Source organism: Mixophyes fleayi, chromosome 1 (genome assembly GCF_038048845.1).
Source record: "Mixophyes fleayi isolate aMixFle1 chromosome 1, aMixFle1.hap1, whole genome shotgun sequence".
Lineage (NCBI taxonomy): Eukaryota > Metazoa > Chordata > Amphibia > Anura > Limnodynastidae > Mixophyes > Mixophyes fleayi.
Genome location: NC_134402.1, coordinates 442,353,453 through 442,375,537, shown reverse-complemented (window position 1 = coordinate 442,375,537; position 22,085 = coordinate 442,353,453). Strand labels below are relative to the sequence as shown.

Below are 22,085 nucleotides of genomic sequence, written 5' to 3'. Positions count from 1 at the left end.
TATAGAGGCTACATTTAACATATATGTCATCTTCTTGCACAAAATAGGTCACAAACATGACATAGCAATGATGCCACAAACGGGCAATGCCCGCTTTTGCGCCGCCCTGCAACACTGAGGCTGTCTGCCATGAATGACCAGCGTTACAATTAGACTCCATGTAGCACTTTGTAAAGGAATAAAAGAAGTGTAATTTCATGGGCAGAGCTGTGTCATCCCATGATGCCTTGGGGCAGCCAGACAAATCAAGGCTGGGATACCTTTTTCAGTAATAAGGGCGCTTGCTGATCTGACTACAAAACCTTAATTTCAGCTATTGGCTAAATCTTGAAAGTGGGAATTAAAATGCGTAACAGCCCTGAGTGAATAACTGGCATCCTCTCTCTGGTGTGGTCCTCAGACGTTGGCAGCTCTTGTAAGAGAAGTCAGGCTCTTCTAAAATATAGATATGAAGCTGAACAAATAGCTTGTTAATCCGAAGCTGCACACCCTGAAATGAGTTTGTGAAATGAGAAAGCGTATTGAAAAGAAGAACATCCAGAGATATTTTCTGTAGTTTCAAAATAAACTTTCTGAGCCCAAATCCTTGTTGCGGGTAAGAAACAAGCACAGTTAGTTCAAAGACAAATGCTTTTTTTTTTTAACACTTAGTTTTACTTACACTGTAACAAACAAAACAGTAAGGGTGGCATTGATTTAATGCGCCCAGCATCCTCTCCTGCATATCTCTGCAGCAGGTTGCCATGTTAGGGGGGAGGTGCTTCTCTATCTAAACAACTAGCCAGTCACTTTGCTTTGGAAAAACTTACTGTGTGGATTGGTTGATTCATATACCGGGTCGGTGATGTCACAGCAGCTCAAACAACTGCAGTCTCAATTTTTTCACTTGTAACCCATAGATATGTGGAGCATGTGGACTACGTCTGTATGTAATGGAATTGGGGAGATAATACTTCACTTGTTAACAGAGATGCAGCAATGCTTGACGATGCATGTTTCAAAATGTTGTGGTTCAAATCATCGAATGTAGATGAATATGTTAATTTTAATTAGAGCAAAATAAAATACAGTAAACGATAGTTACACAAACACATAGAGCAAAATATGATCATTTGGTGAATAAAACTTTTCATGTATAATGTGTATCAATCGATGCAACTGCGCTAATTAAAAAATGCTAAAAGGAACTATTTTGTTGTGCCATAATTGACCCTCTATTATATTCTAGAGACGCAACATAAACTAAACACATTTAGAATTTTGTTAGGGTTGAACCAAGCCTTCTAGGTGTTTAAAACAGGTAAACCATGCCGCTATAGCGTTGAGGAAATATGAGTCATGGACAACCTGAAACATTTCAGGGGCCGCATGGGGAAGCCCTCTAACCTTCAAATGGGCCACATGTTACACTTAATCTCAGTAATAAGGTAAAATAATACATTTAATCAGAGAGAGACACCTATCTGTAATAACATATCGACATATTAAACAAGTGTTACAAGCTATAACAAACAAACCAGACAATAAAGACCTGGGGCCCCCAAGTGACGGCTCGGAGGGTCACTTGTTGTCCATCAGTGTAATATATGAACAGGTCATTAGATTTTTATTTCTGTTTATTTTCTAACACAGAAACTAGAAACTTTTGTTACAATATTTGATGTTTTAGTAAACGATTGTGTATATGACAGTTCCACTTAAGATATTGCTCAGAAAAAAGAGTCGCCTGGTATTTTGCATTTAAATTGGATGCTATGATAGTGCCTTTGTGCATGAGGCAGTGTTCAGCTGCATGAGACCATGGTGCCCTCGCTGTGATCTGAAGCATTGACACAAAGCTGGCAGGAATTTGAAAACTGGTCAAAGCACTGACTGCTGCCGACACATCACATTAATGTTTCATTGTGAATGAATGTAACCAGTTTTTAAATGAAAAGCAATCAGCCCGTGAGGCGTGTGTTCAAGAAACAAACTATTGTGCACCCATCATCTATGTGCAGTAGTAGCAGCCATTTTGTGGGCGGAGCCACTAGCCAGCCTATGGCTGCATTCTCTTTAATATTGTTTCTTTAACAATCCCTAGAACAATTATTTTCAACAGATAACAAAATATGGAATAAGGAAAGTTCAATGTGCACTAACAGGCGTATTTTTAATTCCAATCTTCGCATACTTTATGCAAACGTGATATATTATACCTCACGCAAATATAAAATATTTTTTATATTTATTTGGTCTGAAAATAGAGAAAGAAAAATGTTTTATTGTCACAATAATGTTTGAGATTGGACAAGTGCAATAGGTATAATAGTACTGATTCTATAAAGCATGCAATGAAGGTATTGTGCGTTTTTTGTTTGTTTTTTTTTTTTAATTGGGCGTGCGCACCACTGTATTCAACTACAAGCGTATCTGAAGAAACATATTTTGTTGACTACAGGCCAAGGTTCTCTCAGCTTATACGGCATAAAAAAAAATTCAATGATTGTCACTTGTTAATTATATAGTCATTAAGTAAAAAAGTATTAACAAAAATATATTTTTTTTCTCTTCAAAATCCCCCCCCCCCGATATGTTACATTTATGTTTGTTATTCATGTCTGCTTTACATAAAATGCATTTTTACAATTCCTTCTGCTTGCAAACACATGTTCTAGCATGCAAACGCGACCGTACCAGTAATTGACACTTATATCAAACCTGTAACAGGTGCAAGTTATACAACTGAAAATAATGTACCGTAGAGATGAAGAAAGCTTGAATCGGACGTTGCTTCGTGTGCTTGGCCCACCCTTACTGTACATTGACTATGTCAAACGCCCTTTCCCCTCTCTGTTCCACCCATGTGATCATGCTGTCGTAAGTGTCCTTTGCGCTCAAAGATGAATTTCATACACTTGCGTTCTCTGGCGTATAGTTAATTTCTGGGCATGTGCAGAGCAATATAGCGCAACTTGTCAGCACTTAGCTACCTTAATGAATCAAAAGTCTAATATTCACTTGTGTTAGGTATACATCATATACATATAATCGACTGCAACATCTGAGTTCTCAGTGTGAGTATGAATCCACCAACCTGCAGCCTTTATAGGATGTTTATGTTGCCATGGCAATAAGGAAGATAATCTCCCAAGTTCTGGCTTTTACCCTCTTCCAGAATGATGTAATATAGAGAAGCTCCACATTCTAAGCCATCTCTGAGGACTCTAACAGACAGTGCAGTCAGTGCAATGACCAGACAGAATAGAGGACATATTTAGTTATGGATGAACAAGAAAAGTTATTTCAGTAATAACAAGAGAGTATATTAATGTCAATTGTGGCTAGTCTTTCTCTTAATAGCACAAACATAATTAGGAATATTAAACTATATCTATCTGTAAGCACTACACTCCAGTATAAACCAACTTTATAAACTGGAGCAATCAGTATCCGTTCGGCACAGAATAGGCTATCATATACATTACCCGGAGATTCATCCATTGAATATGCTCATGTTGAGCCCCCGGCATACCTGACGTTGGGTGTACCGATGCGGACGTTTAACACAATGCCAAGACTACAGATCTGATTAACTCACTGGAAATACAATCCCTAAGGCAGGAAATACAGTAGGTCAGTCACCTCCCTTCTATGGTATATTATAGAAGCCTCCCTAGTGGGAATTGTCAGTTTGTAATCTACGAATGGTCGGAACGCAGACCTAATGTCCTTATATTGTAGATGTCTGGCCTAGTGGAAAGCAACAGGGAATTAGGAAGCCCTTGTTTATTTGATAATGTTAGAAAACTAATGAGTGAACTTAATGAAAGCATATAAATAATACATATATATATATATATATATATATATATATATATATATATATATATATATAAATAATACATATATATATATATATATATATATATATATATATATATATATATATTGCAGTCGGTTTCTGATCTTTCTTTTCAATATAACAACTGACATTTGTTTTTTATTCCTCGCAGGCCCCCCTCCTTTTCTCCCATAGAAATCGTATATGATTCAGACAAGTTATAATGTGTGAAAGACTTACAGCACAATTGTTTTAACCTTGCCGTTTAACCTCTGATAAAGATCTATTGCCATTTGTCAACACGTCCACATTTCTTAGATGTCAAACTGCTTTGTTTAGCTCGCTATAAAGAAAATAAAACTTAAGGGAAATGATCTTAGTAGATTTACTATTTAAGCTGGAGCTGACTAATGTGATGAGAATGTGTCCTTGAGATGGGAGATTTGAGAGCTCAGCAAGGCAAAAACTCAACTCAACATTTTTTCTGCAAATGTTTCCTCTTGATTGCTCTGGTTTAAATAATATGTTCACCCTGCCACAGATTCAGCTGGCTTCTGTCTAGGCCTTCTCTTGACAACCGTGATAGCTTTACAGTTGTCAACGACACGCCCTCTTTCCTTTCTGTTTTGCTAATAGATTGCTTTTAAGGTGTACAAAGCTTTCAGAACCTCATATAACTACAGGTAACTATCAAAATAAATGAAGAATTGAGGATATGAGGGGCATAAAGTAGAGATGCTCAGACTCAGTTTCTCGAGAACCGAACACACCTGAACTTAGGGGATCCGAGTACCGAGCCACCCTGGCAATTTTTCGGATTTGAAAATGAGGCAAAACGTCATTGTGACGTCTTCAGATCTCGGATGTCGCGAGTTTTTAATTCCTTTTTAAGATCCAGCATAGCGGGGGGTGGGACGGAGGGCGGACCCCCACTTTTCTTTTCTGCCACTGCTGTGTGCCAATGTGTCCTAGATGTGCTATAAACTGCTGTGTGTTTGTGTCATTGCTCTGTCGCTTACCATCCAGCCAGGTCGCTGCAATCTTTGTTTGAAAGTGCATAAATATAGTATTGTGACCTGTGAGGTGGTCAAAATTGACTGCAAATGACTTGAAATTAGTGTTATTGAGGTTAATAATAATGTAGGATCAAAAAAAGAGCAAAATTATGTGATTTTAACATATTTTAGGATTTTTTCTAAAAAAAACAAACCAAAACCAAAACACACGAGGGCGGTTTTGCCAAAACCAAAACACAAAGCTATTTCAGATCCAAAACCAAAACCAGTTCACGGGGGTCAGTGAGCATCTGTAACATAAAGTATGCTAAAGACAGGTAGTTTCAAAGTCCCAGCAAGGCCAGAATGTTCGGGATATTGTATCCCAGAGGAGAATTGCTGAAAGCAACTGCTACAAGTGTCTCTAAGTTACCAAAACCAATAAGGAGGATCAGTGCCGTAACTACAAATTTTGGTGCCCTGGGCGAGACAGTGCACCGGCGCCCCCCATCTAAGTGGGAGTGGCATATGACAAGTGGGTGTGGCTAGCACTTTAGTGAAAGAATTGTGCAGTAAAATTCAGAACAGCTAAAATTACTCCCCAGCTTTCCGGGAAAAAACTACCTGTCACTAATACAGGAAGTATTCAAGAAGGGATTTATAATCACCTTCCTGGGCACCTACTTTCATGTTCCAAGCGCACTGAATATTAGAGAGAAAATGTCATAAGTAATAAAGTCATTATACCCAGAAATAACTACCTGTAGCTCATTACTGGTAAACATGCCACTTTGTACATATAACCCAGCTATTCCTCTGTAAATACCCCACACTCTTACTGTAGTACCTCTATAGGATAATGTTTTCATACAGAGACAACATACTCGAGTCTATGCCTGTGCCTGCCCTGGCAGATCCAAAGGGGGACAATCACTAAGTACAGGTGCCTGGTGACCGAGAGGCAGACAGTAAAATTTCCCTATGCAAAATACATTGGATTCCATATTCATATAGTTTCTGAAAAATTTATTAAAAAAAAAACACAAAAAACAAAGCGACAGCTGACAATCCTGTCATGTCCGGAGTTAGACAACCTGTGGATCTCTCCTCAAGTCTGCAACTGTTGTGGAACTACAGGTCACATCATGACAGGCAGGACATTGTGAGCCTTGTAGTTCTACAACAGTAACAGGAATACAAGTTCACCAAGTTAATCTTGCTCCTGGTCCCATTCAAGTTTTAATAAAAATGTTCCATGATCTATCACAGTGTTTGTTTATGTGGTGCCTGCAAATGGCCACTCAAAGGACCACCATTTGCAGAGAAAAGTGACTGTGACAGTTAAACAGAAGTGTCGGGGTATCGCAGCGCATGACCGTTCTATGACCGTTCTATGAGCGTTCTATGACCGTTCTATGACCGTTCTATGAGCGTTCTGTGACCATTCTATGACCATTCTATGAGCGTTCTATGACCGTTCTATGAGCGTTCTATGACCGTTCTATGAGCGTTCTATGACCGTTCTATGACCATTCTATGAGCGTTCTATGACCGTTCTATGAGCGTTCTATGACCGTTCTACGACCGTTCTATGACCATTCTATGAGCGTTCTATGACCGTTCTATGAGCGTTCTATGACCATTCTATGACCGTTCTATGACCGTTCTATGACCGTTCTATGACCGTTCTATGAGCGTTCTATGAGCGTTCTATGAGCGTTCTATGACCGTTCTATGACCGTTCTATGACCGTTCTACGAGCGTTCTATGACCGTTCTATGACCGTTCTATGACCGTTCTATGACCGTTCTATGACCGTTCTATGAGCGTTCTATGAGCGTTCTATGAGCGTTCTATGACCGTTCTATGACCATTCTATGAGCGTTCTATGACCATTCTATGACCGTTCTACGACCGTTCTATGACCGTTCCAATATGAAAGTTGTCTATTTGCTGCATTGTTCAGTACAGCCACCATTACTCTATAGCTGCAATAGATCCACTTTGACCACTGCATTATAATTCAAAACACAGACCTGCTTATGAGGATCTCCTAAACACTCCTGTAGTAAGCGTGATAGCGCATGGCTCCGGATATGACCCGCTCGTCAGCGGGGATGAAACCTCCAGGTCACCTCGGCATTTGGAACGCAAATGCGAACTTCCGGCTTTCGGTGGAACTGCACTGCTTTTGATGCCCTGAATGAATTGTGGGCACAGAGGCAGGTATCGGGCGGCTGCTCCCCCTCGGGCTTGCGCCCAGGGCGGTCGCAACGCCGTCGTTACGGCTCTGAGGAGGATGTTGGAGAGACCAATAGCAGACCAGAGAGAATAATGATGGGAGATTGATGGGACATGTTTTGCTAGGAGCTATAATGATACGGACGGATCAGCTTAGTGACCAGGGCCTGATTATCCAATAGAATGAATGGGCTGCAGCCTAGGGTGTTGTGAGGGGTGAGCAGAATTTTTGGGGGTGCAAAACTGTGACATGGAGAGGTATAAACTGAAATTAATTTTCCAATATGAGAGAATAGTTGTTCTCCAGCATAAAAAAAAAATATGAAAGAAAATTTAGTAAGGTTTTAATCTTGACGTATTCCCATGGTAATGGCTGCAGACAATGAGTTATCACCATTTATTTATATAGCGTCACTAATTCCGCAGCGCTGTACAGAGAACTCACTCACATCAGTCCCTGCCCCATTGGAGTTTACAGTCTAAATTCCCTAACATACACACACACAGACAGACTAGGATCAATTTGATAGCAGCCAATTAACCTACTAGTATGTTTTTGGAGTGTGGGAGGAAACCGGAGCACCCGGAGGAAACCCACGCAAATCCATGGTCGGGATTTGAACTCATGACCTCAGTGCTGTGAGGCAGAAGTGCTAACCACTGAGCCACCGTGCTGCCCCGCCACCCTTGGGTGGGTCTTCAGAATAAGCCAGTAGAAGAGACAAGGATGGGGAAAGGTGTGACTGCCCCCTCCCCTGCCATCATCACATCCTCACCCTGAATACCGCTTTTTCACCCCACCATTCTGCTATACAGTTCTGAGTTTAATGATACCGTGTACACAGTTCTTTCAAGGCAAGTACTCCCCGAACAGCAGCAGCATTTATTGGATGGCAGAATAATTATCGGACACTGGGTTTATAGGGGTGGGGGGGGGGGGGGGTGACAAATGCCATATTTTACAAAAATAAGAATTGTTTTTGTGATCATCACACCTATTAAACCATATATTTTATTGTTTTGTACATACCCTTCTGCAGCTTTTACCAGATATCTTGCTTTATTTTGTTTATCTCTTTCTTTTCTTTTTATCCTTGTTTTTATATCATCCGGCAGATTAGTTTATCTGAGATCTGTTGCCCTAGGATGAAATGCAACTCTCCAGAGCTTTCTGCTTAAAATATCTTTACATCCAGAGACCATATCTGTGTCATATCCCAGGGAAGCATAAACTAAACAATTCCTCCTGATAATATTAGGGCATAGCTGAAAAGCAGAGGAGAAATCAGAAACATAAAGTAATGTGTGCATTTTGTAAAAGGTGCAAGAAGGCACATAAAAACCAATACATCTGAAATCCCCTTTTTCGATGGCTGTGGACATAAGTGACTTTCTCTTTGGAATAGACACAAGTCAGAACGTATAAGTTATGCAGAGGGCTTGATTTTTAAGCAAGATAACGTCTTCATCCACAATGACCATGACTGTGATTTCAAAGTTCCGCTTTCATTCCAATCTCTAACATTATCATAATGGAAGATAATTGAATTACTCCCTTCTGTACGTACTGGGAAACAATAGCAATATATTAAACAGCTACAGGACAACTATAATTACAATTATAATTTACTTTGTCAAACAGTTGCTGAAGCTGTGCCCGGTACATACATTCTCATTGCTTCTTTGGAGATATATGGCTATTTGTAACAATTTGCAGTTGTGACTGCTTGGCTTGTAATTGTAACCAGGGAGTTGGACCACTTGATAACTTAATTTCACAATAGTTCTGCATTATTGGTGTGACTTATCTGTCTACATCGAAGGCACAAGGGCATTTATGGGCAGTGGTGGAACTATGAAGGGGTCACTGGGGCGGACACTTTGGAGTCCAGGCAATGCCCCCATTTTGAGCCCCCCCTGAACCACCAGTTGCAAATTAAAATAACCACATTCAAATATTCTCTGCAAACTGCTGCCTAATATCATGTCCCAGCCCCCTGCTGTGCAAAGCCGCTATTCGAAGCATTGTACAGTGAGGGTGGGTGGCGTTAATAGGATGCCTGCTCTCTGGGAATCTGGGAAACTCTTCGGAATTCGGGAGTACAGGAATAGGAAAAACTTCAGTTCCATTTTTCATCTCGCGATTTGAGGGTGTTTAAATGCCCACAGAAAGAGATATGATATATATGCACACATAGCAGCAGCATCACCAAGTTGGAAGAGAGAAAACACAGTTAGTTTAACTTAAATTTTTACACCTGACAAAGAAACTATGGACTCTGACATGTAATTCAATCCAACTGCCATAAAAGAAAAAACAGAATCATAATTTTTTAAATCACATTTTGACTCAATCAGTCCTCAATCTTAGTGACTCTAAAATGATCACAATAATAATAATGTTTAAGTAATAAGTATAATTTTCAATAAGATTAAACCTGCATTTTTCAATAAAACAGCAATATTCAGTGTAACGGCAGCATTTAAGTCACATTGAAGAGAATCTATGTAAAAAGCTGTTAAAGGAATAGTAAAAGAAGTAGCCAAAGATGTAATATTATTATCTGATGGTGAACCGATTCCTGAGGGATCTCATGCATTGGAAATCAGGCAATAAAGGCTGTATTTCCAGCATTTCAGCCCTTCATGTAGGAATTATACAGTCTGCTAATAATGTTCACATGCACCTCTGCCCTGGGGGGGAAGGGGGGCTCTCTCCAGGCTGCAGATGATGATTAACTTATCTGTGCACAATTCAAAGCAGAAGCCCAGATGCATCAACGCAATGGAACGCGTTTCTATATTTTATTTAAAAGTCACAGTTTTTTTCATTCACATTATATTTGTTTGCAAACAATTTATCTTTTTATTCATATGTAATTCTGGGATATTTTTGTTTTGTTAATGTTTTGTTACTTAAAAATATTTTTAGTTAAGGATCTTAACATTTCCGGATCATACATTACAGTTTACTTAACTAATTGTGAGATTTAAATCCTTTTGAGGTTTAGAGTATTATCTCTTCATGCCTTCTCTTACTTTCCTTGATTTCCTTCTTCTCTTTTTCGTTTCCTTCCCTTTCCCCACGCTCCTTCTCCTCATCTTCTACTTTCCATGCTTTCCCTTCATTTCCTTCTTACTTTCCCACCTTCTTCCATTATGCCAATCTTATTCTTTTCTTTCCTCCATCTTTCTTTCCCGCCTCCTTTCTTTCCCGCCATCTTCGTGCTTTCCTTCCGCCATCTTCCTTTTCTGCCTTCTTCAATTCAGTCCATCTTCCTCTTTTCATTCCTCCTTCTTCCCTTCCTGCCTCCTTCTTTCTTTCTATCCATAGTCTTCCTTTCCTTCCTCCATCTTTCTTTCCCACCTGCTTCTTCCATGCTGTCCATCTTCTTCCTTTCCCTCTTCCTTCCTCCTTTTCTGCCTCCTACTTCCAGTCTATCCATCTTCTACCTTCCTTCCTTCCTCTATCATTATTTCTTGCTTCCTTCTTCAATTCTGTCCATCCTCTTCCTTCCTTTTCTCCTTCTTCTTTTCCCGCCTTCTTCTTCCATTCTGTCCATCTTCTTCATTTCTTTTCTCCTTCTTCATTTCCCGCCTCCTTCTTCCATTCTGTCCAATCTTCTTCCTTTCTTTACTCCTTCTTCCTGTCACACCTCCATCTTCCGTTCTGTCCATCTCCGTCCTTTTCTTCGACCTTCTTACTTTCCTGCCTCCATCTTCCATTCTGTCCATCTTCGTCCTTTCCTTCCTCCTCCTTTCTTTCCTCCCTCCTTCTTCCATGCTGTCCATATTCTTTCTTGCTCTTCTTTCCCTTCCCTTCACCATTTTACCTTCCAATTTCCCCTTCATTCCTCCCTTTAATATCTTCACTGCATCCACTGTAGTTTCCGTCCTACTTTTCTTTTTCCTCCTTCTTACCTTTCTTCCTTCCAATTCTTTCCTTTCCTTCTATCACACTTCAATAGATACTGCAAAGATTTTGCCTAATAAGATCAAGTCTCCACTCACACATTAATTCTATTTAACTATGCACAGTAAAAAATCAGAAAGGTCTTCATCTAATCAAAATACATTGCTGGGAATTATCACATGGTCAATAAAATCTTCAAAATGTGAAAAGTTACTTCTTTTATTATGCCTGAATTAGTGATGACTTTGTGGACTCGTTCTTGTTAGAGCTCTGTAGGTGACTGATTATTTATACTGACCTGATAATTATACTGATGAAAAGTGCAGAATAATTACAACGTCAGCACGTGAAAGCAGCCCACCTCTATGTTCACTGCACAGTAGAGAACATTCCATTTGAAGAGTTGAAAGTTACACATTTGTTATTATTATTACTATTATTATATTTTATTTAAAAGGCGCCACAAAAGGTCCACAATAAACAGAAATCAACAATCCATAACACATAATTATATAATTATATAATACATGAAAAACAAAATAATACAAAGACCAGACATCTACTGATTAACAAATAATATACAGATAATTTGGTGATTAGTTTTAAGGGAACACTTACAATACAGCACCGCCGTGGACGGTTCTTTGACAGCGCCGCGGCTGCTGTATAGGACAGTGCCGCTATGGTGGGCACTAAGTTAGCGCAGGGGGAGTTTTCTGGAGACCCCCCCCTGACAATCCTGCGTGCGCCCCTGTTATTGTCTTTTTATCACCAAATTTTCTTTCAAAGTCTCATGCAAAAGTTAAAGGAGATTTCCTGACAATAATATTTACAAACACATATTATGTTTAAACGTCTCTTATTGGCATGTATTTGTCTTCCTTTCAGTACCTCCTCGGTTCTTGAATCACCCAGCAAATCTGTATGCCTATGAGAGTATGGACATTGAGTTTGAGTGTGCGGTGTCCGGGAAGCCCTCTCCTACAGTGAAATGGACAAAGAATGGAGAGGTGGTCATCCCCAGCGACTACTTTCAGATTGTGGTAAATATTCTGTCTTACATTGGTTATGTCAATTTTAGAGATTTTCCTGCAGTGGGACAAGACCAAGGTGGCGACGCAGAGTAACATGTAAAGAGACCAATTGATGTGTTGCATAAATATTTTACAATACACAGGTGAAGAAAAAAAATCTATTAATGTCACCTGTTAATAATATAGACATCAATGACAAAACATTGGATTTTTTTTTTTTTAAAAATCCCCCATAAAATGTATTTATTAGGGTGTTCTTAATGTCGACTGTACATAAAATGCATTTTTACAGTGACTCCTGATTGCAGACACATGTTCTAGCTGTATACACAGCCGTCATCACTATCACTCGGCACTTACACCTGACCTGTAGCTGGTGCAGGTGATACCGTGTTTCCCCGAAAATAAGACCTACCCTGAAAATAATCCCTAGCATGATTTTTCATAGGGATAGTAATATAAGCCCCACCCCAAAAATAAGCCCTAGTTTGTCAGCCTCAGGAGCGTGGCCAAGCCTGGAGGTGGGGGGGGGGGGGGGCGTTTTTCTGGATGACACAGTTGAGAAGAATAGAGGGGTCACGTGAGAGCAGGGGGGCTGCAGATATTTTTCTGTATTTTGCCGCGATTTTGCACAAAACGCCGAAAAACTACAGAAAAACCACATTCCCTGCCGTTCAAGGACCTTTGTCATGTGACTATGATGTCACCAAAGGTCCTGCAGGTCTAATTACACAGCTTAACACTGTGGCGGAGGAGCCCTGCCTGTGGTAACAGGAGGAACAGGGGAGCATGCAGATCAGTGAGCAGCAGTCTATATGTGACAGAGGAGGGGGCCATCATCAGTAGTCTATATGTGTACCTGCAGTCCCCAGAGAATAATAAGACATCCACTGAAAATAAGCCCTAATGCTTCTTTTGGGGCAAAAATTAATATAAGACCCGGTCTTATTTTCGGGGAAACACGGTAGGACAGAAAATCACGTACCTAAGAGATGCCAAAAGCTTGAATTGGACATTACTGTGTGCGCTCGACCTTGGCACGCCCTTACTGTACATTGACTACGTGTATACACCCAGTCCCCTCCCCGTTCCATCCATGAAATCGTAGGTTGTAGTAAGTGTCCTTTGTTCTTGATGATGATTTGGACGTTGTTGCGGTCACTGGTGTATGATTCGGTTCTGGGCATGGACAGTGCGATTTTATGTAGAATACGGTACGTATCTGTTCATTAATGAATCAGGCCCTGTGAGCCTGTTGTCAGCTTTACATTATATAGAGGTGATGCTGACTTCTCTTTACATTATATATAGGTGACACCAGCCTCTTTTTACATTATATATAGGTGACACCGGCCTATCTTTACATTATATATAGGTGACACCGGCCTATCTTTACATTATATATAGGTGACACCGGCCTCTCTGTACATTATATATAGGTGATACTGACTTCTCTGTACATTATATATAGGTGACGCCAGCCTGTCTTTAAATTATATATAGGTGACACCAGCCTCTCTTTACGTTATATATAGGTGACACCGGCCTCTCTGTACATTATATATAGGTGATACTGACTTCTCTGTACATTATATATAGGTGACACCAGCCTCTCTTTACGTTATATATAGGTGACACCGGCCTCTCTTTACATTATATATTGGTGATACTGACTTCTCTGTACATTATATATACGTGACGCCAGCCTGTCTTTAAATTATATATAGGTAACACAAGCCTCTCTTTACATTATATATAGGTGACACTGACTTCTCTGTACATTATATATAGAGGTGATGCCAGCCTCTCTGTACATTATGTAGAGGTGATACTGGCCTGTCTGTACATTATAAAGAGGTAACACCGGCCTCTGTACTTTATAAAGAGGTAATACGGGCCTCTCTGTACATTATATATAGGTGACACCGGCCTCTCTGTACGTTATATATAGGTGACACCGGCCTCTCTGTACGTTATATATAGGTGACACCGGCCTCTCTGTACATTATATACAGGTGAACACGGCCTCTCTGTACATTATATATAGGTGACACCGGCCTCTCTATACGTTATATATACAGGTGACACCGGCCTCTCTGTACGTTACATACAGGTGACACCGGCCTCTCTGTACATTATATACAGGTGAACACGGCCTCTCTGTACATTATATATAGGTGACACCGGCCTCTCTATACGTTATATATACAGGTGACACCGGCCTCTCTGTACGTTACATATAGGTGACACCGGCCTCTCTGTACATTATATACAGGTGAACACGGCCTCTCTGTACATTATATATATAGGTGACATTAGCCTCTCTGTATATCTCCTTTTTGGCTCTTCCACTAAACTCTAGTAGTAACATTAAGTGTCTGAATGCCGTTCCATCGTGTTCCGGCACCAAGCCTTTGATATTCCTATTATTAAATGTGGGTGGGCTGGATCCACAAAATCCTAGACTTTCTATAAGTGTGTAACATTAAATTAATATTGAAATATAGATGACATTTTTAAACTCTCTCACTTCTCTATAGTCAGAACACAGTTCAACACTAAGTGAAATGTTGAACACAGTATTCCAAGTATACTGTACCACATGGTAACCAACGCCAAGCTCAGAAGAGCCACGCAGGGGCATTGGAAGGGTGGACAGGCAGCCCGACCAGCTGGCCTCGCTGGGAGAAATATTCAGGTGCCCCTGAAGCATGGCACTCTCCTGTTGTACTTACCACGTTCTGCTGCCCCTGCAACCAATCACACATTAGCTTTCAGTCTGACTGAACCAGTAACAGCTGATATCCGGTTGCTATGAGCTACAGCCCATAATTGCTCTTACAGACACTGTGCTGTGTGTAAATAAAGTTGTATCACAATGCGAGGTGAGCTGACAGCGCACAGAAGCGGAGTTTTGTCCCTCGTAGAGAAAGTTGATATCTTATTAAATACCCTGAAGTTTCCCAGTGTGGAAGTTGATTTTGATTTGCTGTTGTTGTCCCCAGAAGCTAATTCCGCACTGTTCTCAGAGCCTTTCTTTGTGAGAAAATAAACTATATACTTATTTAAACTCTAGCTTCCTTTTCTGGAAAGAGTTCAAATGGGATCAGATGCCATGCATTCGTCTCTTCCTTGAAAGGTTCGCCCGCCAGCAAAAACATTTTCGTTTATACTTTTGCAGCGGTGATAATTCCCAGAGGTTCTATAACACAAAGAAGACTTAAACTGCAGTGTTGAGCCGCTGACAACTTCACACTTTATGTTGCTCGTAGTCACAATTTTCATCCAAGATTTCACGCGGACCCCCGTTGTTAAAACGGCCAGTCGCTGTTGCAGCTCAGATCATCCAAGAGGTTTTATAACATGAGCAGAAGTAAAAAGGACATTATGGGCTGAGGCGTCCAAAAACAATTCTAGAAAGACAGCCGTATTTGTTGGAGGCACCTCGATGTGGATCTAGCTCTGCGCCACAACATATGCGCCAAGTTACACTCAACCAGGTCATAATCAATCAATCAATCAATCAGAAGCGGATAGCGACTAGCGAGAGGCGTATTTGTGTCTCTGTGCGCTCTGCCATGCTTGCGATTATGCAGACACGCTGTTACTGCACAGTAGACTCCCCCGTAACCCCACCGTTCTGCCTCCACTGCTGTAAAGAGGCGCAAGTGTTAAATGCAAACAAGTTGGCTTACGCATAAGCATCCGAATTCTTTCATGCGCTGTATGGAAAGTTAAATAGGCGTAAAAGTTTTAAAAACAAGCTTTTAGGAATATTCACAGGAACATTATCATCAACAATGACTCTTCTCCTCCTCCCACTTTGCCATTTGTTCGTGCGTTGAAACTAGAAAGCATTTAAAAAAACATGACAACTTTATAAACTATTATCTAGTATCTCACTTAGGGGCCCTGAGGCCGCGAGAGGTCGCTTGTGCATTGTGGGCCTGATTCATTAAGGAACGTTCATGCTGATATGTGCTGTATTTTGCATGAAAATTGCTCTGCGCATGAGCAGAACTGGGCCATGTGCAAATGAACGCAAAAACGTCCAACTCATCTTCGAGTTCAAAGGACCCTTAACGATAGACTACAATATCATGGACGTTACAGGGGAGAGAGGGGGCATGTGACCATAGTCAATTGACAGTAAGGGCGTGCCAAGCTCCAGCGCACACAGCAGTGCCCGACTTTTCTTGCCTCAATGATTCAGGCCCTGTGTGTTTTATTTTAATTTTGGAACCAAAAACTGCTTTAGGTTTTGCTACATCTATCATTGATCATTCTGAATATAGGAAAAACATGTACAGTATTATTATAGTGGTATTTTAACTTATCCAGAGGTTAGACAACAAAAGGTATAGGTCATAGGTACGGCCTTATCTAGAATATTGTGTTCAGTCCTGGAGGCCATATCTCCAGAAGGATATAAATAGATTACAGACTGCACAAAGAAGGACAACTATAATGGTGCATGGTCTATAGTACGAAACTTACCCGGAAAGACTAAAATAACTTAATATGTATAGTTTGGAGCAGAGAAGGGAAAGGGGGGACATGATAGAAACTTTCATATATATCAAGGGTTATAACAAGGTACAGGAGGGAAACATTCTACAAAGGAAGAGAAGTATTAGAACACGAGGACATGTACTGACACTGGGGGGAAGAGAAGTACTAGAACACGAGGACATGCACTGACACTGGAGGGAAGAGAAGTATTAGAACACGAGGACATGTACTGACGCTGGGGGGAAGAGAAGTATTAGAACACGAGGACATGTACTGACACTGGAGGGAAGAGAAGTATTAGAACACGAGGACATGCACTGACACTGGGGGGAAGAGAAGTATTAGAACACGAGGACATGTACTGACACTGGGGGGAAGAGAAGTATTAGAACACGAGGACATGCACTGACACTGGGGGGAAGAGAAGTATTAGAACACGAGGACATGTACTGACACTGGGGGGAAGAGAAGTATTAGAACACGAGGACATGTACTGACACTGGGGGGAAGAGAAGTATTAGAACACGAGGACATGTACTGACACTGGGGGGAAGAGAAGTACTAGAACACGAGGACATGCACTGACACTGGAGGGAAGAGAAGTATTAGAACACGAGGACATGTACTGACACTGGGGGGAAGAGAAGTATTAGAACACGAGGACATGTACTGACACTGGGGGGAAGAGAAGTATTAGAACACGAGGACATGTACTGACACTGGGGGGAAGAGAAGTATTAGAACACGAGGACATGTACTGACACTGGGGGGAAGAGAAGTATTAGAACACGAGGACATGTACTGACACTGGGGGGAAGAGAAGTATTAGAACACGAGGACATGTACTGACACTGGGGGGAAGAGAAGTATTAGAACACGAGGACATGTACTGACACTGGGGGGAAGAGAAGTACTAGAACACGAGGACATGCACTGACACTGGAGGGAAGAGAAGTATTAGAACACGAGGACATGTACTGACACTGGGGGGAAGAGAAGTATTAGAACACGAGGACATGTACTGACACTGGGGGGAAGAGAAGTATTAGAACACGAGGACATGTACTGACACTGGGGGGAAGAGAAGTATTAGAACACGAGGACATGTACTGACACTGGGGGGAAGAGAAGTATTAGAACACGAGGACATGTACTGACACTGGAGGGAAGAGAAGTATTAGAACACGAGGACATATACTGACACTGGGGGGAAGAGAAGTATTAGAACACGAGGACATGTACTGACACTGGGGGGAAGAGAAGTATTAGAACACGAGGACATGTACTGACACTGGAGGGAAGAGAAGTATTAGAACACGAGGACATATACTGACACTGGGGGGAAGAGAAGTATTAGAACACGAGGACATGCACTGACACTGGGGGAAGAGAAGTATTAGAACACGAGGACATGCACTGACACTGGGGGGAAGAGAAGTATTAGAACACGAGGACATGCACTGACACTGGGGGGAAGAGAAGTATTAGAACACGAGGACATGCATTGACACTGGGGGGAAGAGAAGTATTAGAACACGAGGACATATACTGACACTGGGGGGAAGTAGGTTCAAAGGAAATGTGAGGAAAAACTACTTCACAGAAAGGGTAGTGGGTAAGTGGAATAGCCTCCCATCAGAGGTGGTAGAGGCTAATACAGTAGAGCAATTTAAACATGCTTGGGATAGACATAAGGATATCCTTATAAAGACCTAAGGATCAAACAGGGTTGGAGGTTGCCGTAGGTTAAAAAACAAGCATACAAGATGGGCCAAGCGGTTCTTATCTGCCATCAAATTCTATGTTTCTATGTAAAGAGTACTCCTATAATTCTATGTTTGCGTTTTTGTCCTAACAAAATGCAGCACTTGTTGTTATTACATAAGGGCCTTCATACTAACGTATTTTTTCCTCATTTTAGGGTGACAGCAATTTAAGGATTTTAGGTCTTGTGAAGTCGGATGAAGGGTATTATCAATGTATAGCTGAAAACGAGGCCGGAACCTCTGAAACGTACGCTCAGCTCATCATCCCGGATCCCGGTGAGTAACCCGGCTTGAAAATATCATCTGCTGACCAATGTAACCCATGATTCAATTGTAAAATAAGTCACCGCTATTGATAGAGGATGTTTTAATGCACAGTGTGATGCGGGGAATCAGAGCCAAGTGATGCAGTACTAGAGAAATGTTTTATTACATTGCTGAGGTTTAGCAGTGTCATATTGTGACTAATAAATACATGCGTCAAATCATCACAGGAATTATTCAGGCGATGCTATGCATGCTGATCAGTACTATGAATCCTGCTCCATCTGCTGTTCATTACCTAGGGGTAGATTTTCTGAATCTTCTAAAAAGGAACAGTGGAGGTGTTGCCCATAGCAACCAATCAGATTCTAGCTGTCAGTTATCTAGTACATTCTAGAAAACCATAGCTAGAATCTGATTGGTTGCTATGGGCAACACCTCCACTTTTCCTTTTTAAAAGGTTTAGTGAATCTACCCCCAAATGTTTGTATAAATCTATGCTGTAATAGGGGAGAGCTCTGGATGCCGTAATATTTGTGTGACTTGATCTCAACCATGGAGGAAGGGGTGGATTTATTTCTTTTGTAATGGCTTATTGTCACAAATAGTAAAAAGTGTTGAATTTAAAGGATTTAAAATAAAACTTTATCAGTACACTCTACAAAACAAAGCGGTCTTACCTTTGGTCGTACTTTTTCATTAAATGAGTAAACCATAAAGAATTTGTGAGACACAGGTAGGGTATCGCCTTCAATATGTTTTCATTTGACATTCTGGATTCCTTGATTCTGTTTATCACTTTGTATCAATATATTATAATGAAGTTTTTCCTCCTGGCATAATGTGGTGTCAGATTGCTGAAGTTTTTACAAACCTGATAAGATGTAATGTAATTAATACTGTGACACAATTAGCACAAATACCGGGTAACTGATAATATATGAACTTTGACCAGTCTAGTGCAAGTTACACTAATGAAAGTCAAACTATGATTCAGTTCTCTAGAATGCATCAAAGTTATTCTACCTATCATGACTTGGTGGGCAGCACGGTGGCTCAGTGGTTAGCACTTCTGTCTCACAGCACTGGGGTCATGAGTTCGATTCCCGACCATGCTTTATCTGTGTGCGGTGTGTTTGTTCTCCCAGTGTTTGCGTGGGTTTCCTCTGGGTGCTCTGGTTTCCTCCCACACTTCAAAAACATACTAGTAGGTTAATTGGCTGCTTTCAAATTGACCCTGCTCTATCTGTGTATAATAGGGAATTTAGACTGTAAGCTCCAACGGGGCAGGGACTGATGTGAGTGAGTTCTCTGTACAGCGCTGCGGAATTAGTGGTGCTATATAAATAGATGATGGTGCATATTTTTTGTTTGCTCGCGAAATGAATATTAATTAATTAATATAAATAAACAAATAATTAGTTAATTCATTCTTAGATTGTAAGCTCTTTTGGACAGGTCCGTCATTAACTTCTTGTCATGTCATTGCATGTAATGAGTTGATGTCACAATCCCCTCGATATACAGCGCTGCGTAATTGGTCCGCGCTTTACGAACACAAGATAATTCATCTACACTGCAGATAGTAATGATAAATATCAACATATGTACAGAAAAAGAATGTTTATATCTGCATCAAGATATAAAGTTATTTAATTAGAAAAAATACCTAAATAAATAGATGGAGAATAACATAAAATAAATAATTTTCAGCGATACAAATGCAATTTTGAGCAATGATATTTGTGAGGGCTTGTTTTGGCGTGATTTGGATTGGACTCTTTTGGGGGATTTAGTTAATATGTGATGTCTTCCTTTTTCCTCGTTATTCTTTATTACATTTGGCAAAAGGTTAGAATAAAATGAAGAGAGACTTGTAGAGCTACAGGACACCTTTCAAACTGTCTATATTGCCACTTATAAATGATGAATTAGTTTTTCTTAGCTGTTTAATCAGATCTTCAAACAATGCCATTCCAAGTCCCGGGGGTGCTGAAAAGGCCAATATGCACAGCTGGAGCTGATGTCTGCTATAAATATAGATTAAGTGGTAGGTCTCAGCATCGTGGGAAAATAATTCACGTTGTGTATACTCTGTCGATAAATAGTAATAGCTGTACAGTAATGCTGTAGTCCCTCCCCCCGATACATAGCTCGGAATGTTCAGAGAGTTCTAAGAGCAAACAAACAACACAAAGCTGCAACAATGTATCAAGAACGCGGAAACAACAGAACATAGTGTACAGCAGATATTTGCTAAAGGCGCTGTATTAGGCAGCAGGGTTTGGGGGTGCAAAAAAATTAAATACATTTTTAAAATATAATTTTTGCACTGCAAAGTTAGTGGTTATTTAAGAGATTGTTTATTCTTTGTTGAATATACTACAGTAATATATTAGTGTGTGCCAGAAAATCTCAGCAGAGCTGGCGCTTGTAGCCTGGGTGCCTCCACCTGTTGGGCGCCCCCTATAGGTGATGCCCCATTCCCCCTTTGCTTCTTGCCTTGTGTGGAGTCAGAGAGCAATGAGGGATGGATTTATTTCCTCTTAGGGAGGGGCGGGAGCAGGGCGCTGGGCTGTGAAATTATAGCCAATAGCTGCCCCATTTTATCTGGTTTATTGAACCCTATGAAGAAAAGGCAGACCATAAACTTGAGCAATCAATGCAATGGACGGACATGGACTAAGCTTGTCCTATTGTGTTGCATCCATGTCTGTCCAGAGCTCACTGTGAATGATTATATGTACTGTCAAGCACTTTCTTCATAGGTCTCAATTAAGCCTGCTTTCAATGCCTGTTGAGCTGCATTCAACAAACGGTGAATGCAGCTCAACAAATGGTGAATGCAGCTCAAACTGAATGTTTCAAGCCTGCTGTCAATGCTTGTTGAGTTGGATTCAACAAACGGTGAATGCAGCTCAACAAACAGTGGCTGCAGCTCTACAAATGTTGAATGCAGCTCAACAAACAGTGACTGCAGCTCTGCAAATGGTAAATGCAGCTCAAACTGGATTTTCCATGGGGGCAGTTGCAGCCATTTCTACAAGCTCTAAATGACTATTATTTTTAAGTAATGATAATCACATATAGCATAATTGACATTAACGTGTGCACAAAAGCTTATCTATAGCAAAAATAATGAAAATAACCCCTTGACATTTTTGCATGCTATATACAACTAAATGAAATACTTTTATTTATATTTCAATTGTTATAATGTATACTCCTAACCTTACCCAGCATATTATATTCCAGCTATGTCTCAGAATGCAGGGAAATGGCTTAATATGGATTAATGTAATGATTCCACTGAACAAGCTTAACAAAAAGACATCTGATTATTACAGTGACAATGTCACTTCCGGCTCCTGCCGACACCTTTTCACTTTTAATCTTAATAACTACAATATATTATCCTTCCTCCTTTTCCTTTGTCTTTACGGCTGAATTTGTTTCAGAAGCTTGCGACTTTATTTTTATTTAAAAAAAAAAAACATCATTAATTCTGTCTCCCATTCTGCATATCAACCCAATCTG

The 22,085-nt window shown here is 40.5% G+C and overlaps 1 protein-coding gene across 2 annotated transcripts in view; it reads left to right on the top strand.

Annotated features, from left to right (window-relative positions):
• DCC (DCC netrin 1 receptor) overlaps positions 1–22,085 on the top strand; it is a 605,048-nt gene that overhangs the window by 361,611 nt on the left and 221,352 nt on the right. For both annotated transcript variants that reach the window (XM_075185502.1, XM_075185492.1), the window contains exons 6-7: positions 11,861–12,015; positions 18,440–18,560. In XM_075185502.1, the coding sequence (XP_075041603.1) occupies positions 11,861–12,015; positions 18,440–18,560 (276 nt within the window). The remainder of the gene's footprint in view (positions 1–11,860; positions 12,016–18,439; positions 18,561–22,085) is intronic.